General features: G+C 41.6%; 1 protein-coding gene across 3 annotated transcripts in view; it reads left to right on the top strand.

Moving 5' to 3' along the window:
* LARGE1 (LARGE xylosyl- and glucuronyltransferase 1) overlaps positions 1-16827 on the top strand; it is a gene marked incomplete at both ends in the record, with an annotated part of 407629 nt that overhangs the window by 319229 nt on the left and 71573 nt on the right. For all 3 annotated transcript variants that reach the window (XM_080706528.1, XM_080706526.1, XM_080706527.1), the window contains 2 exons: positions 8067-8179; positions 10588-10713. In XM_080706528.1, the coding sequence (XP_080562654.1) occupies positions 8067-8179; positions 10588-10713 (239 nt within the window). The remainder of the gene's footprint in view (positions 1-8066; positions 8180-10587; positions 10714-16827) is intronic.

The following is a 16827-nucleotide window of genomic DNA, read 5'->3' on the forward strand; positions in this document are numbered from 1 at the left end:
CCCCTTGAATCAAGGAAGCACGTGATCTGAATCAACTAAACCTTCTTTTATTTTATGGTACTGGAGATGGAGCCCAGGCATTCTAGTTCTGAGCTACACTCTCAGCCCTATATTTTATTCTTTATTTTGAAACAGGGTCTAATGCACTTGCAAAGGGCCTCAATAAGTAGCAGCTAAGACTGTCCGTGAACCACGATCCTCCTGTCACAGCCTCCCAAATGCTGGGTTTACAATTATGTGCCACCACACCCGGCCAACTAAACCTTCTTGACTCAAGCATAAAAGCAGGCAGATTGCCTCTTAACCAGTCTTTTCTAATATGAGCTTAAGGTCTTCCCTTTGCTAAGGAAGTCTTAAAGCCTCTGCTTGTCTGCAAGAGATAATCCTACAAATACCAAAAAGTCCCTGAGTGAGCTCAGATGCAGAAAGAAGAGACTCCCCAACATGCTGGGGGTGGGGGGAGTTGGCACGTGTGAATTCTGAGTATGCTGGTTTAAATCTCAGCTCCAGACAGTTACCCACAGTCACTCATAGAAGGTGTGGCCCTGTGGTCAGCAGGACTTGCTCTTCACGTGAGACTGTCCCCAGGGAAGTCCTCTCTTTCCTGGCTTGTGGATGCCTCCCCTCCTTCCAGGCATCTACAGGGGCACTTTTGAATGACCTGTGGTCTTCACAAGTCTTCCCAAACTTTACTCTGTTTTCCTCCAAGAGCTACTCCCATATTTTGGCTTTGGTCCACGGATTCAACTGGGCCTCCTCATACCTAGTTATGAGCACGTTTACACACGAGTGCACATACAAGCACACAAGAAGCAGCATTGTCGAAAAACCACAAGTCGCAAAGTGAGATCAATTTTGCCACTTAAGGATGTGCGAGCTTTAGTTTCTTCCTCAGTAAAATGGGAGTAATTCCATCTCCCTTGAAGGTTTGTCACAAGCACGGGAGGTCACATGAACACACTAGTGGTCTCAAGTGGACAGTAGTGGCACGGTGGGTGGCAGTTATTATCATCACTGTCACCACTTTGAGCCTGTCTTCTCCCACTTGCACTGGCACAAATTAGTACTGGTTTGTACAAAAAAAAAATTCTCGAAAGCATTTTTCTCTCTCCTCCCTGCACAGACACAACCTCCCTTTCTCTGCCATCTCAGCTGCCAAGCTATTGCTACGTATCAATATGGGGGGGGGGCGATTGCCCTCCAGTGCACAGATGAAGCAGTCTACCACTGGACCAGATGTTCACAAGAGAAGCCTTTGATTTTTAATGTGTTCATTTTTTCATTTATTTGATGTTGGTCTCTGTGCTCCCAGCACAACAGCTGTAGGTAACGGCCCGCTGGCCCCTTGCATCCCAGCCAGCTCCACCAAGAGGCCCTGTCAGTTCCAGGCGCTCTGCACTCTGGGGCAAAGGGCTGGCTCTGCTCTCCCAGACCCTGGTGATAAATATGGACACAGGCAGATCAGCAGCAGCAAATGCCAAACAAAGGCCAAAGTCCAACTTTTTGGCATTACCTTCCTCCTGGCTGCAGAAAAGTGATGTCAACATCTGACTTGGGGCATGCAGTTCCAAGCTGAGTCAGTGTTGTTTCAGCTTGAAATGGTTCAGTTTTCAGTGGGAGCATTTTTATTAAAAAGCTTGGGTGCCCCTTGGCACACATGCATGTCATCTGTATTAATTCTAGTGGGAATTATACAAGTTTGGTGAGTGATATTTGGTCACGTTAATGAAAAAGTTTAGTTTCTGTAACTTAAAGCTTTTATGTACCACTTCATATTGTGTGTGTGTGTGTGTGTGTGTGTGTGTGTGTGTGTGTGTAGTACTGGGGAATGAACTCAATAACATTTTACCTTCAACCTATACCCCCAGTTCTTTTGTTTGATGGTTTGTTTGTTTTGACACAGTCTTGCTAGGTTGCTGAGAGTCTCACTACTTGGCTGAGACTGTCCTTAAACCTATGATCTTCCTGTTTCAGCTTCCTAAGAACTAACATTAAAAGTATGCACCATCGTACCCAGCTACCACTTTGTATTTCGAAAGACATTCACAATCGTTAGTTAGGATATCTCCCCAGCACCATAGAGAGAGGTCAATAAATAGTTGGAGTTGTGTTTCCTTTGAAAACATTGCTGTACGGCTCTTTTAAGGGGCTTAGTTCTCCCAGAAAAAGCTCTTTTTTCAGATCTTTTACTACCTGGGCACAAGCTTCTAACCTTTGAAGAAACAGACAGATTTTCTTATAAGCTTCCATCCATGTGATTTTATTTCTCACCCTAAGCAGACTCCTTAGCTGCTTAAGAACATAATTCGAGTACCTAATTTTTCCGTCAGTGGACTTTCTTTTCCTTATTGTTACTCTTTGTCTTTCTATAGTTGTCCCTCCTAGCTTCCACTTGGAATAACCCCAGGGGACCTGCTCATTCAGCTTGTGACACCATGAGCTGACTATTGTCAGAAGCCCCAGAGGGACAAGGGCCTGGAAATATGTCAAAATATGACAGATGCGTCACATCTCCAGTGCATCGCACGTGCACAGGGGATTCTGAAGTTTCTTAAAATGATCTGTGAATTAAGTCGCTTGGGAATTACTAGGTATGGACATTAATTACCAATTCAGATTTTTCACTTAAGCATTAAAGGGTCCTGTTCCTACTGTAACCGTTACTTTGGTAGATAATTGTTTCAGTCCTCTGAATCATCTTGGAGTTCATGTACAATCGTCCCTATGTCACAGATAAGGGACTGAGGCTCAGAATCCCAGGGGCTTTTTCAGTTGTCCCTTTGTCAGGGAGTGATCACAGCAGAACTCTGCTTTCCAAGTCACTGCAGGGATGGCTTTTCGTTCAGCCTCTCCTTCTGGGGCCGCTCCAGCATCACCTGTGTCCCCAAGACTCATTCTGTGGCATCAGTGCAAAGCTGTAAGGATATTTCTTACATGGATAACATGTGGCTAATTGTAGGCTTATGAGCAAAGGCCAATGTTTTGGCTAGACGACTTTACGCAGCCTCTTTTTAATGTTCTTTTTTTGGGAGAAGAGGTAGAAATAGATCATTACCTTTTAAGGTCTGCTGTTCCAGTGTGGTGGGAAGTATTTGCTACCTCATAGCCTGCAGACAGCCCATTCTAGGGAAACCACTGCCCTGTGGGGAGCAGGTATCGGGCTGCATTGACATTGACTCCTGTCTCCCAACTAGATAATCTTCTTCATCCTTAGGTTTGTGTTTATCCATCATTAATTCCAGGAAGCTTTTCCATAATTCTTACCCTACCACCGCCATCCATGCACATACATATACAGGGCCATTGTCTCTGCTTCTATGTTTCCTTGTCTCTTCTACCACCTCCCATGGGTCACAGGGCTTTGCATTTTCTTAGTTACCCTGGTTGGCTTTGGTCCTTAAGGACAAGGACTCTGTTTCACTACGTGTCCTTTCCCTAGTTAATGAATACAACCATAGGAATCACTCAGAAAAAAAATTAAAGTCCCTTAAATGAATTACAGAAGAAATACCTTCTAAAGGCAGGGCCTGTGAGTAAAGTCCAGGCAAGATCCCTGGTGGTCAGCTTGTCAGGTCGAAGGCAGCCTGCGTGTGGGGCCTGCAACCCTCAATTCCTGTGTGTCATGATGCCAGTTCTTCTGGAAGGAGCAAACTACTGCATGGAAGAACGCTAGCTTGTTGCAAGACTCCGATGGGCCTGCTTGTAACCAGGGGGCTCTAGTTCCTTAGACCAGCCTGAGCTGCTGGAGACATATTATGATATTACTGAAACAGATTTAGCCACTGTTATGCCCTCCCTCGAAATTCTTCACTAACTCTCAGGTGTCTTCAGCAGGATTTTCCAACTAGTGTGCCACCCATAGGTGATGTGTACCAAAGCACTCGGTGCACTTGGGTGCCTGGAGGGAAGAGCTGGGACCCCTGGATCTGTCCTAACCATCCAGTGGTCATAAAAACATTGTCTTACATATAGGAAATAATGTGAAGATGGTTGGAAATTGCTGTTTTACATCAACTCAGGACTGTCTCTGATCACCCCCTGCCTCCTGTATGGACTTGTATTCTGGCAGTTGCCCCGTAACATTTTATTGAAACCACCTTGCCAGCACACTCTCTAAATCCTGTACAACACAGTCCAGCTGCACTACCTCTGTCCTTTGTCCCTGTTGTTTTCTCATACACTCCCTTTAGCCTGCCCTTGCCTGCCTGACCAGATCTGCGCTCAGAACTAGGCCTCCACCTCTGAGGTCATTCATAAGCTGGGGGCATCCTCAGTGTATGCAGTTATCACATGGGATCGTGATGCTGTCAGAGTCATGGACTCCCTCAGCTTTGTATTCCTGGCAAAGAGCGAATGCTACCTCTCCAGCAAACACATGCTGAACTAAGTTGTTTCATCATAAGTACCGTGAGATTAGGAAGCCTGTTTTCATTTAGTGGAGTTGTTAGTTCTATTTCCATCAGTTATCATGGAGTAGATGTTCAATAAATAACTTTTGAATGAATGGGTAAGAAAAGTCAGAGCCATCTGAAGTGTAGAATCTATGAGTCTCAGCAGTGTCCTGACTGTAAAGAAGAAGGGAGATGGAGAAGTTGAAGATGTTTCGAGACATGTTCCATCAGCAGATACAGTCCTTGTTCGGCTTGGGAAGGGGTTTCCTGGCTAAGGGCTCATGGCTGCGCCCAGTGAGATATGATTTGGGATTTGGATGTTTATTGCAACACTATTTATAAATAGCAGAAACATAGGATGCAACCAAAATAGCCTTCAGTAGGGGAATACATAAATATAAGTTGCGGTATATTTATAAAATGAAGTAATTGTAGTGAATGAACTAGATATTGAAATACTAACACGGTTAAATCTTGAAGACATAACAGTGGGAGGAAAAGTAAATCAGAATAGGAAATTTGCAAAATGGAACACCCGAAGAGCACCACAAAATAGTTATCAAATGAATAGAGAATAAAAATATAAAATATAAAATAAAAATATAAAACCAGGCACAGACATGAAACATGACCACTGCAGGACACTGGTTACCCCTGGGGCTGAAAGTTTCTAGAATGAGATGGAAGAAGAGCTTTTGATTAATCTGTCCAATTTTTTTTTAACAGCAAATGTGATTATACTGGGGTGTGGGTATTTTTTTAATTAGTTTCTGTATTTTTTTTCTTGGTTTGAAGTAATGTATAATTTTTAAAAATGAAGTCAAAAATCACAGGAAATTAAAGGTTGGGCACCTGGGAGGATGGTCTTATATTTCTGCCTGGAGTCCTCAGTCCTTGACCCTGCCTCCTTCCCAAGTAGCCTGGTAAATAGTGCTGAATTACAGCAGTCACTTAGACTCCCAAGGTTCAGCTCTACTTCAAAGCCCCAATCCTCAGCTTGGTCTCCAGAGACCGATGGATGTACCATGGGCTTCAGTACAGGCTTCAAAACATGCATTAAGACCTTTCACTACTATTTTTAGCTCTCAAACCCCTTCCCCATTTTTTCTGTGTATTAGAGCATCAATGCAACCTAATTAGAATTTGTCTTTGCAATAAAATTAAGTGCAATTATCTTTCACACATTTGAATACAAGTTTTTATTTTTGTCTTTTTTTTTTTTTTTTGCACTGCGGACTGAACATAGGGGCATTCCTACCTCTCTACTACAACCCAGCCCCCGTCCCTCTTTTTTAAACAGTATTTTGCTGATCTAAAGTGTATTTTTAATCAACCTCCACTGACTTAATTTCACCATATTATCTCATTTTCACTTGCAAATGTTTCTTTCCTTTTTCAGCAAAAGAAGCAATCAAATAACAGACTAGTGGTGAACTTTATTGTTTCTGAAAGTGTCTCCATATTGTTTCTGAAACCGTTCAGTAATATGCTGGAGCTGGCTTGCAAGCTACAAGAGGGCCAGTTGTCTGCATTTCTTCCCAACTCTGTTCTGTGACATCACATTGCTAACTTGAAGTGACCCAAACTGAGGAAGTATTTACACCACAGAAATTGGTACATGCTGTCTATCAAGTAATCCTGCTTTCCCTCCGAAACTCTCATGGTTAAACATAGGAGTCTACTACAAGAGGCGGTGCCAGGTCTCCGAGCCGCGGTGGCAAGTAGAATTCTCATTTTACACATGTAGAAATTGAGAGTTAAAAAAAGAAGTCCCAGCCGGGTGTGGTGGCGCAAGCTTGTAATCCCCGCGCTTGGGAGGCTGAGACAGGAGGATCGTGCAGGTTCGAAGCCAGCCTCCGCTGGCTTAAGAGACCCTGTCTCCAAATAAAATATAAACTAGGTCTGAGAGTGTAGCCCAGAGGTAGAGGGCCCCTGGGTTCCATTCCCAGTACCACCAAAAAAAAAAAAAAAAAAAAAAAAAAAAAGAAGTCCTTTCAAAGACCCTGGGCTTTAAGAGGGACATTGTGGGCTCCAGGGTTGTATGGAGAAATACAAGAGGCACTGCTTTGGAGTTAGGCAGATCTGAGTTTGAATCTGATCTAGCTACTGCTGAACTGTGAACCAGAGAAGCATCTGAGTTAACCACTATTTCCCACCAATTAAATAAGAATAATAAAATATATCTCATGTAGATCCTGGAAGTATTAATGGAAATAGTTTGTGCAAAACACTCAAAGAAATATGAAATATAGTCTTCCCTCTTACTTACAAATTCAGGTTTCTGTGTTTAATCCTATTCTTCCTATACATAAAATACATTTTATTACAACTCTGTCTGCAAAACACCCTTTACTCAATGGTGCATATTCTTTATTCTTCAAATACGTTCCACTGGATTAAATCAAAGGTTTTAGAGTCAACATTTGTGTCTGATTTGGGGAAACAGATTTGCTCTTACAATCTTAGAAACGGGTGTGCTGATATCAACTAAGCTCATTTCCAACCTCCGGCAGTTTCCTGTAGTGGCCATTTTGCAAGCTGAGCATCCTGTGGAGGGCTGATATGGGATCTTGGGGGCTTAATGAGTCCATCTACCATGTTGACTGTGGTAACCTACAGAGCTCTTCGTAGCTCTGAGCTTTCTCTGGACATTCGGATTGACTTGGTGGCAGACAGCTGCTTCTAACCACTCGGTTAAGCCACAACATACAGTCCATTTTAGATTTTAATTATTTTTGGCCTGGACAATATATTAAGTTGTCTTAACATCTTTAAAAGTACAAAAGAGCATATAATATAAATTTTCCTCCCGACACCATCTCCAATTTGCCCAGGCTTCCTTTTATAAAAATTAGCCATATAAAGGTGGCAAGAAGAAAGACCCAAGCGATATTGTTGGTTTCATATGAACTCAAAGGCTTCTGGAGCTTATATTAAACACTGAGAGTCAGCCCTACCTTACCCCCTTTCTGAAAGTTAAGACAGGTGCTGGTTGTGGATAAGCCATAGACCCTCTTGACATCTGGCACACTGAGCCAGGCCTACATGGCTTGTTGGTAATTGTTAAGCAAATTAGCAAAGATGTAGTCAGAATAAAACCATGGGGGAGCTGCTTTTTGTCTGTAAGATAGGTGGTATGTATTGTACAAATACCATGTGTCAGCTATATTAAGTAAGGGTGTCATATCTCCAGGGAAAAACAAGGGGAGAATCTAATGCTTGTAAGAAATGAGCTAGGCTCTGTCTTATTATTATCACTGTTACTATTGTGATAACTTTATTATTTTAACCACATCTGTGTGTGTAGTTGGGAGGCATAAGGTGCAGCCATCAGCAACTGTCTGTACAAGGAGGCTGAGCCCATTTACCCATCTCACCATATCTGCAACAGCTCTTGGAGGTCTGTGTTACTTTCCCATGCGATAAGCATATTTCAAAGAGATCCTTTAGCCTCATACCAAGTACCTGACATAGCCCAGGGTTGAGCATACCGGTGTTCATCTACCAGATGTGAACTCCTCATAGTGAAGCCTCTCTGGAGGGAAAACTTATCTGTAGTGGTGACAAGGCCTCTTCTCTCTGTTGCAAATTTTCGCTGTGGCTGTACTGTGCTGTGGAGGCATGGCTGGCTCTCTCATGTTGTGTTCTCCTCTCTCCTATGCTCTTGTTGCCCAGGGGTGATTCTACTGCTGCTGGACAAGCTGAGAAAGATGAAATGGGAGCAGATGTGGAGGCTGACAGCAGAGAGGGAGCTCATGGGAATGCTTTCCACATCCTTGGCTGACCAGGTGAGTGGCCAGGGCCCTTGTGTTGTCACTATAACAAATACCTGAGATAATCAACTTATAAGGAGAAAAGGTGTATTTGGGCTGATAGTTTTGGAGGCTTCAGTCGATGGTCTGTTGACCCTGTAGCTTTGGGCCCATGGCGAGGCAGCACATTATGGTGGGGACACAAGAGGGACAGAACTGCTCACCTCTTGGCCAGAATACAAAGAGAAGAAGAGACCGAAGTCCCACAGTCCCCTTCCAAGTGCCCATTCCCAGTGACCTAAGAATCTTCAAGTTGGACCCTACATCCCAAAGGTTCCACCACCCCCAGTAGAGACAAGGGGGAGACCTGGGGACCAACTAAGCCTTTAAAACATGGACCCTTTGGAGAACATTTAAGGTCCAAATTATAGCAGCTCTGATGCTACTTCTCAAACCTAAAAGTAGATGCGCTTGATTTATTTATTTATTTATTTATTTATTTATGTATTTTGCGGTACTGAGGATTGAAACCTAAGACATTCTACCTCTGAGCTACATCTCCAGCCCCATTTTTTATTCTTTATTTTGAAACAGGGTCTCACTAAGTTGCGGAAGGTCTCACTAAGTAGCTAAGGTTATCTGCAAACTTGCGATCCTCCTACCTCAGCCTCCCAAGTACTGGGATTACAAGCATGGACCACCACGCCTGGCTCCTGAATTCTTTTTGTGTTTGTGATGTGGCTTCATATGGTTGGAGAGAGCTGTCTTATACTTGCTAGGCAAAAATAATAGTTCCACTCACTAGTTCATCCCTGTGGTTCATGTACTTCTATATTTAGCAGACTTTCACTAAACACCAAGTATACCCACACTCAGAAGAAGGATGGCAGAGATAGATGAGGGCACAGTCCTTGGCTTCAGAGAGCTTAGAGGTTTTTTAAACAGAATCATAAGTTGATGGCCATCCTCATACAAAGAGAGGTCGTGATCTTCGACAGCTGTGTGGAATGCACCTGCTCCCTGCAGCCCACACACAGCAATGTATTCTCCAGACAAGACTTCATTTGCCTTTCTGGCAAATAATGTCTAACATGTAAAGCTCAGCCTGTCACTGAGACCTTGCTTTGGTGATCCTGAACTCGAGGGGATAGCATTTAAGTAGGAAGGACAAATCTCAAGGCTCTAGAAACTATCCTTTCATCCAAGCAATCCGAGAAAGTCCTTGAACTCCACCAAAGTACTGAGTTTTCATAGAAAACCCCATTTTCATTTTGACTTGGAAAGACAGGGGCCTTCACTCCAGTCTTTGACCATGGATCTACCAGTTATTCTAGATTTTGGTCTTGCTGGAGAGTTGGTGGCCATCTTGAGACATAGGATGATTTTTGGTACTCATCTTTTCCTTTTTGTCCAAAACAAGAGCTTTGTCTCCACATTTTTGTTCAGTATTCAATTGCCTAGTTTGTCAAATTCCTAAAAAAATTTTAATACAGAGGAAACAAACTCCACATGATTACTCTTTTTTAAAACATTTTTTCTAAGTTTCCCAAGCAGCCAGAAACTGCTTCCCTTTTCTAAACAATGGCATATATAGTCTAACCAATGGCTTAAACAAAAAGAAATATTCTCAGGGGCTATCTTAAACCTAAGGCAAAAATTGTCTACCATCCTCATATTTTAAGTCTGGTCACAATGACTTATGCACATCCCCCAAAAGCTAGCAATTGTATGGCCATGTCCAATGAGGATAGTTTGTTCAGCCACATCTGGCTGTGAAGGCCTATAATTCACCTCCCAGCACCACCTGTCTGCAGCCAGTTAATGAGGGTGGCCCGTGTGAGATCTTGGAGAGGAGCCCAGAAGAGGGAAAACTTCCCTCAACAATTCAGAGTAGGATTTTGAGATAGGGCATGAATACTCTAGGCACTGTGACCTGCAGGAATCTAAGGAGTATCCATCACAAGACCACCGAAAGCCCCAGGAAAGAGCTACTAGAGGAAGGATCTGTAATTTGTCTCAGCCCCTGGGGTGAGTAGAGCCACTTGTCATCACCGTTTTCTCCCCAGGAGGCTCAGAATGGATGACAGAGGGCTCCTGGATAGGGTGGACTGAGGAGAGGAAAAGGGACTTCATTTATTTTATGCCAGCAAGCCAAGGAAAGATGCTCCCTATCTGCCCCTGAGTGAGCTGGTGGATGATGTTTGAAGAGACCAGCAGGACCTGCGAACATCCAGTCTGCCTCGGGCATCTCCCTATCTCTACCCAAACATTATCACTTGGTTTCTGGAGATAACAGGCAAGAGAAATGCCCACAATGTGAGCAATCCTATGCGCAGGCAGGATGCTTGAGAGGCACCCTCCCACGGGATGCCAAGCCTTGAGAGCCAAACCCATAAGCCGTACCTGCTGACTGCCTTGACCGTACTTTGGCTTTTATCCCCCAGGATATTTTCAACGCTGTCATCAAACAAAACCCCTTCCTCGTGTATCAGCTGCCCTGCTTCTGGAACGTGCAGCTGTCGGACCACACCCGCTCCGAGCAGTGCTACAGAGATGTGTCTGATCTTAAGGTAGGGTCCAGACAGGCTACAAAAGATGGGGACCACATCTCTGAAGGCAGGGCGAGAAGCCACAGAGGGCAGAGGGAAGCTGGGTTGGGAGTCTTGCAGGAGCGTGGATGGCTATGAGCTGTGTGTACAGTGTGGTGAAAGAGATAAGAGCACAAAAAAGGAAAAGAACACACTTTTCTTCTTTATTGAGTATTTTTGTACATGGCCTTGTTTGGGTTTTCTGGAAAGCACAAAAGCCCCCTGGAGTGAGAACCAGCTGTGTGGCTATTCTTCTTACTGTCTGCTGCCAGCTATTTGGGTTCACATCAGCTCCCCAAATCTACTCATTTAATTTGAGCGGGAACATTTATTGATGAACTACTTTGTTCCAGGTGCCAGAGAGGTGAATGTTAATACTTCCTGCTTCTAGATCACTTATGGCTTTAGAGTAATGGAGAGACTTCTAAGGAAACAGGTGTAAAAAAAAATTGACAGGTGTTGGAGAGGGAGGGTGAGGAACGCAGGCATAACTGTCTCATTCTCCCTCCCAGACAGGGCTACTGATAGAAGAGTCTTTTTTTTTATGGCTCTCCAGGTACCAAACACTGTGTTAGAACCAGACTTCAGAAGGATGAAGAAGTCAGGGTGTATCACTTATTGACTGCTAGCGATAATGCTGCATAACAAACCATTTGGATTGTGGCTCACACTGACAACCATTGACTTAGTTGACAAGTCTACCTGTTGGCTGGATGGCTCAGATTTTCCCTGGCTGAACCACGCATCCATGATCAGCTTCCATTTAGACGACTGATTGGCTGGGTGTTTCAGTCAGCACCCTTACCACTGTGACCCAAACAGCTAACATATAAAACTTAAGAGGAAGAATTTTATTTGCTCACAGTTCTAGAGATTTCAGTCCATATTTGACTATCTTCTAAGCAGGAGCCTGAGCTATCGGTCCTCAGGAGATCATGGTGGGGAACAGAGAGAGAGTAAGAGTTTGGGTCAGCTCATGGTGATTGGGAAGAGAAAAAGGAGAGAAACTGCTTGGGCCAGGCCCCCAAAAACAAAACACTGTCCCTGGTCACATCCCCAGGGGCCTTTCCCTGGCAGTAATGTCCTTCCTTCAACATGCCTACTTTGTCTAACACATGAGTTTTGTGGGACATTTTAAATCCAAACAATATCACTAGAGCAACTCAGCTGTTCTCTGGTGTTCCCCCAGTGTCATAACAGGCCAGTCTGATCTGTTCTCATAACAAGAAGTACTAGTTTATAGCAGAAAGCTTTGTGTCATCACTGCTAACATCTCATTGGGCAAAGTAATCATGTGGCTGGTCTCAGAGTTAAGGTACGTGTGCTAATTCCCTAGCTACAGGGGTAGGGGTTAAGAATTGGACACAACTATAAAGTTACAGAACCAGAAATTGAATGTAGTCCTTCCTAACATCAAGAGCATCTGCCCTTCTGAAGATAGCAAAGGAGTAGATAAATACAAGCATTCCTAGAGATGGATTTCCTTTAAATTTTACATTCATTGCCCATTTACACTACAGTAACAGTAGTTGTAATTTTTTAAAAAGTAAAATGATCTTAAGCCTTGCTTTTCCAAAAGTCAGGCATATCTATTTGTCTTTCTGGTCTATGTTCACTGGTGCATATTATGTCTTATTTGTAGTCATAATACACATTGATTTTTGCTCTCTGATTTTCATTTGCTTTATATTATAGGCACTTTCTGGGTCAGCCACACTATATTAATAAACATCACATGTTAGTTATGTAATAACCTATTACTTAGTCATTATCCCCTTAACCTGAGCTGTTCTCCAGTACTCACAAATTATGTTGTAATGAATGGCTTTGCCCCTAAAGCTCTTTCCTTCTTTCGAAATATTTGTGCGAAAGATTTTGTAATTTCAGGATGAAGATCACGGAATCAAAAAGAAAAGAATTCTTTTTAACCATATTTGAGATTTATTGCAAAATATTAAAAAATATTTAAAGTAGAAATAGCCACATCATGTAAGCTCTCAAATATTTATATGGTACCATGTTCCTGCTAGAAATAAGGAAAGTAGATGAAATAGACTGGAGAAGAAGAACATAAAACCAGCCCTTTAAATAACACCTGAAAATGCTGGATAAAACTTCTTTTCAACACAGTGTTTTGAGAGCATAATTGACTTGTGTATAAAAAATAAAAAAATAAAGCAGAGGCCAGAAACAATGGAAGACTGTGAATCCAAAAGGGTTAAGCAAACAACTGGTAAATAAGCAAAGAATTGAATAAGGCATTTGCCCTTGGGGTATCTACTGACCCCTAGTGGCCAGGAGTGTCATTTAAAACAATCTTTGTCCCTAATTCATTGTGTCCCTTTGCACAATCATTTTTTTAAAAAGCAAGAAAAAAGAAGATAAAAGCATAGAAAGAAATGAGGGAAATAAAAAGTGAGATATCAAAATGTTAGCTATAAATCCAAATTATCAAAAATCAATAAATGTAAACTAACTCTAGTAATGAAAAGGTAGATTTCCAGATTGAAGAGAAAATGATATTTACAAGAAACACACCTAACTCATAACAAGCTGAAGAGGTTGATAATAAAATTTTGGAAAAAGAAATAATAAGAGACACATCAGAAAGAAAGCTACGGTAACAGTATTGATATTAGGCAAAGTATGAGTAGGGCTAGAGATGGTCACAACTTACAAATGCAAGGTTTACTGAGAAGACGCAAGAAGGCTCATCTTGTATGCATCTCATGGTGTAGCACATCTTTAAATATATGAGTGTGGAGGAATATACATATATAGTATATGTAGTGTATATATTTTAAATATATATTTATACCCACATACACATAGCATGCCAAAACTTCAGAGAAATAAATAGACAAGTATACAATCACGGTGGACTATTTTAACACATCCTGTCAAATACTGAAACATCAGCCAAAAAAATTGATAAAATATAGAATATTTAAATGACATTGCTACACTTGATGGATTGGGCAAGTAACGAACCTTGTACTTAACCACTGGAGAATATACATCCTTCTCAGGTTTTCATAGCACTTTTTTTTTTTTTTGGCAATACTGGTAATGAAACCTAGGGGCCTTCTACATCTGAGAGACACACCCAGTCCTATTGTTTTTATTCTTTATTTTGAAACAGGGTCTCACTGAGCTGCAAAGTGCCTCACTAAGTAGCTGAGGCTGTCCACAAACCGTGATCCTCCTGTCTCAGCCTCCCAAATGCTGGGATTACAAGCGTGCACCCCCACGCCCGACTATTAAAAACGTAACCAAATACCAGAGCCAGGCCGTAAAGAAAAGTATTGGCACATTTTAAAGAATAACATTATACCATAGTTCTCTGAACAAAATATAATTAAATTAGAAAGTTATCACAATGAGATAAAAAGCATCTATTTGATTATAATTACAAACCGACTTCTAAATTCCTCATGGTTCTAAAGAGAGATCATAATTGAAACTGAAAACTATTTAGAGAGTAAATGAAGATAAAAGCAATACAGGTCAAAATTAATGGAATGAATAAACATGTAGGGAATATGTAACATTAAATGCTTGTATTAAAAAGAAGAAAGGCTGAAAATTAATGTGCCAGATTCACAACTTAGAATGATACATAAAGACCATGAGAGTAAATGAAAAGGAGATATAAGGCAGGATGTAAAAACAGATAAGAGCAAAAACTGGTTAACAATGATTCAGTGAGGCAGAAAGTTGGTTCTTTGAAAGGAACCAGTAAAATCCAAAGAGCTATGGCAAGACTTGTCAAGAAGAAGAGAGAACTCACCAAGAAAGCAAGAGGGTGGCATAATTCATGTCCAGTGATTCTTCCTATCATGGGTTTGCTCCAGTGAGTCTTTTGTGTGTGTGGTATTGGAACTGAACTCTTAAACCCATGATCCTCCTCTTTCAGCCTCCAAGTACTGGGATCACAGGTGTGCACCGCCATGCCTGGCTAGCCAGTGATTTTTCTGAGTTCCAGGTATACAGCAAAGATTAAATCATGCCTTCGCTCAGTTCATGGAGCTTACCTACAACCCAAGAGATGAAGCAGAATTGTAGAATATTATAAAATACTGTGAACATCATCTCAACAGGTTTGAAAACCTACATGAAATGGACAAATTCTCAGAAATATATAATTTACCAAAACTGATTTAAGAAAAAATATATAATATTATTAGCCAGTATACCTACTTACAAGGAACACAGCATTCCTAGATGGTAAAAAGAGATAAGTCCAACTATTTTTCTTTTAATCAAAGGATATTTCCAATCTTAAATAAACTCTTGCAGAGAACATAGAAAGATAAACACTTTGTAGCCCCTTCAATGAGGCCAGGGTATCCTTGATACCAAAATTAGGCTGAGCGTTACAAGGGAGGAAAATTACAGGCCACTTTCACTCATGCATATGGATGTACCAAAAAAATCTTAAGCAAAATATTAGCAAACCAAATCCAGCCATGAAGAAGAGAGATAATACTTCATAGCCAAGTTGACTTTATTTCAAGAAAGACAAGGGGATATAACACTGAAAAATCCACAAGTGTCATTGAGTGTGTCAAGAGATTTAAAGAGAAATACCATATAATCGTCAAAGAGATATAAGGATAGGATAGTTATTGTATGAAATTAAACACTCATCCATGTTTAAAACTCTCATAAATTATAACTACTAAAAAATCTGCAGCAAACTTTTGCTGAGCATTTGGGAAGGGCTGTGACAGTTGATTAACAGAACAAGGATCCAGGACACCCACGCACGTATGGAAATTTGATATGCGAAGAGGTGGCATTGCTGATCATTGGGAAAAGGACTGAATTTTCCAGAAATGGTACTGAGACACCAGATTCTCCATATGGAAGAAAAAATTAACATGGATCCCTGTCTCACACCATGCACAAAATGCAGATGGATTAGAGATTTAACAGCAAAAGGCCAAATTAAACTTTTATTTTTAAGAGAGGAAATGCTAGTCCCAAGACCTGAGAATAGGGAAGAATTTGTTCAACAGGACTCAAGGACTGTGCTGGGTCAGCTGATTGTCAGTTAAAGCAAGAATCATAACAAATTAACCTTAATTCACTTTTCTTTTTTTCTTTTTTTCTTTTTTTACTGGTAAGCCAGATTTTTTGGTCTGCTGATGGAGTGCTGTGTTATCTTGCATAAGCCATCCTAGTTGTGTATCTTCTGGGACTCCCAGAGTTCTTTTCTTTAAAGCGAAGCAGGAACTTAAGAACTCTTGCAAAGCCATAGGAGGACACTTCTGGTTTATTTTAATTTTCTTCCACTTTTATTCTTCTTGCCTCACTCACACAAAATAGAAGGCAAATTTTTTCCAGGGGCTTATTTTTATTTACCTGTTACAAAGCACTTAGCTTGCCTTTCATGGGGCTCCCAACTCTCTTTTTTGCACTTATACATCATTAATTCAAACAATGTTTAATTAGATTTTCAATTGCATTAGAAACACAAGACCTAAGAATACCTTTGGTAGCCAACACAGCTCACTCCTGGAAGCCCAGAGCCCAGTGTGTTGGAGCGAACATCCTCCCAGGTCCTATTAGGAACAAGCTTCCAAGCCTTGGCATCTCACCTGCCTTGGGTGTCAGCAGAGAACTCAGTGCTGAAGTTGGTAAGAGAACTTTAAGGGGGAAAAAAGTGTTTCCATGGCAGAGGCGGAAGAAGTGCACAGGATTTGGAGCCAAGCAATTCTGTAAATTCTAATGACAGTTCTACATCTTACCAGCTGAGGGACTTCAAGAAATCACTTAAGGTCTCCCAGGCTCAGTTACATTCTCCATAAAACAGAGGCCATTATTCTTGGCCTGATTCTCAGCCAGGCCCCTTGAGGGCTTGTAGAAACCCAAATGACTTACCTCGATCTATTGTATTTTTCATAGACCTTCATTTTTATTTTATTTTTTTTATTGGTGCACTGTATTCATACATCATAGTGGGATACAAACTTTTGTAGACATACATGCACAAATTGCCCAGTCAGCCCCCACCCGACCCCCACCCAATTCCCTCCCTATCCCTCCTTCCCATGCTTGGCTTAATGGTTGACATCTAGTATTATAGCAATT

Source organism: Muscardinus avellanarius (assembly GCF_963383645.1).
Source record: "Muscardinus avellanarius genome assembly, chromosome: 11".
Lineage (NCBI taxonomy): Eukaryota > Metazoa > Chordata > Mammalia > Rodentia > Gliridae > Muscardinus > Muscardinus avellanarius.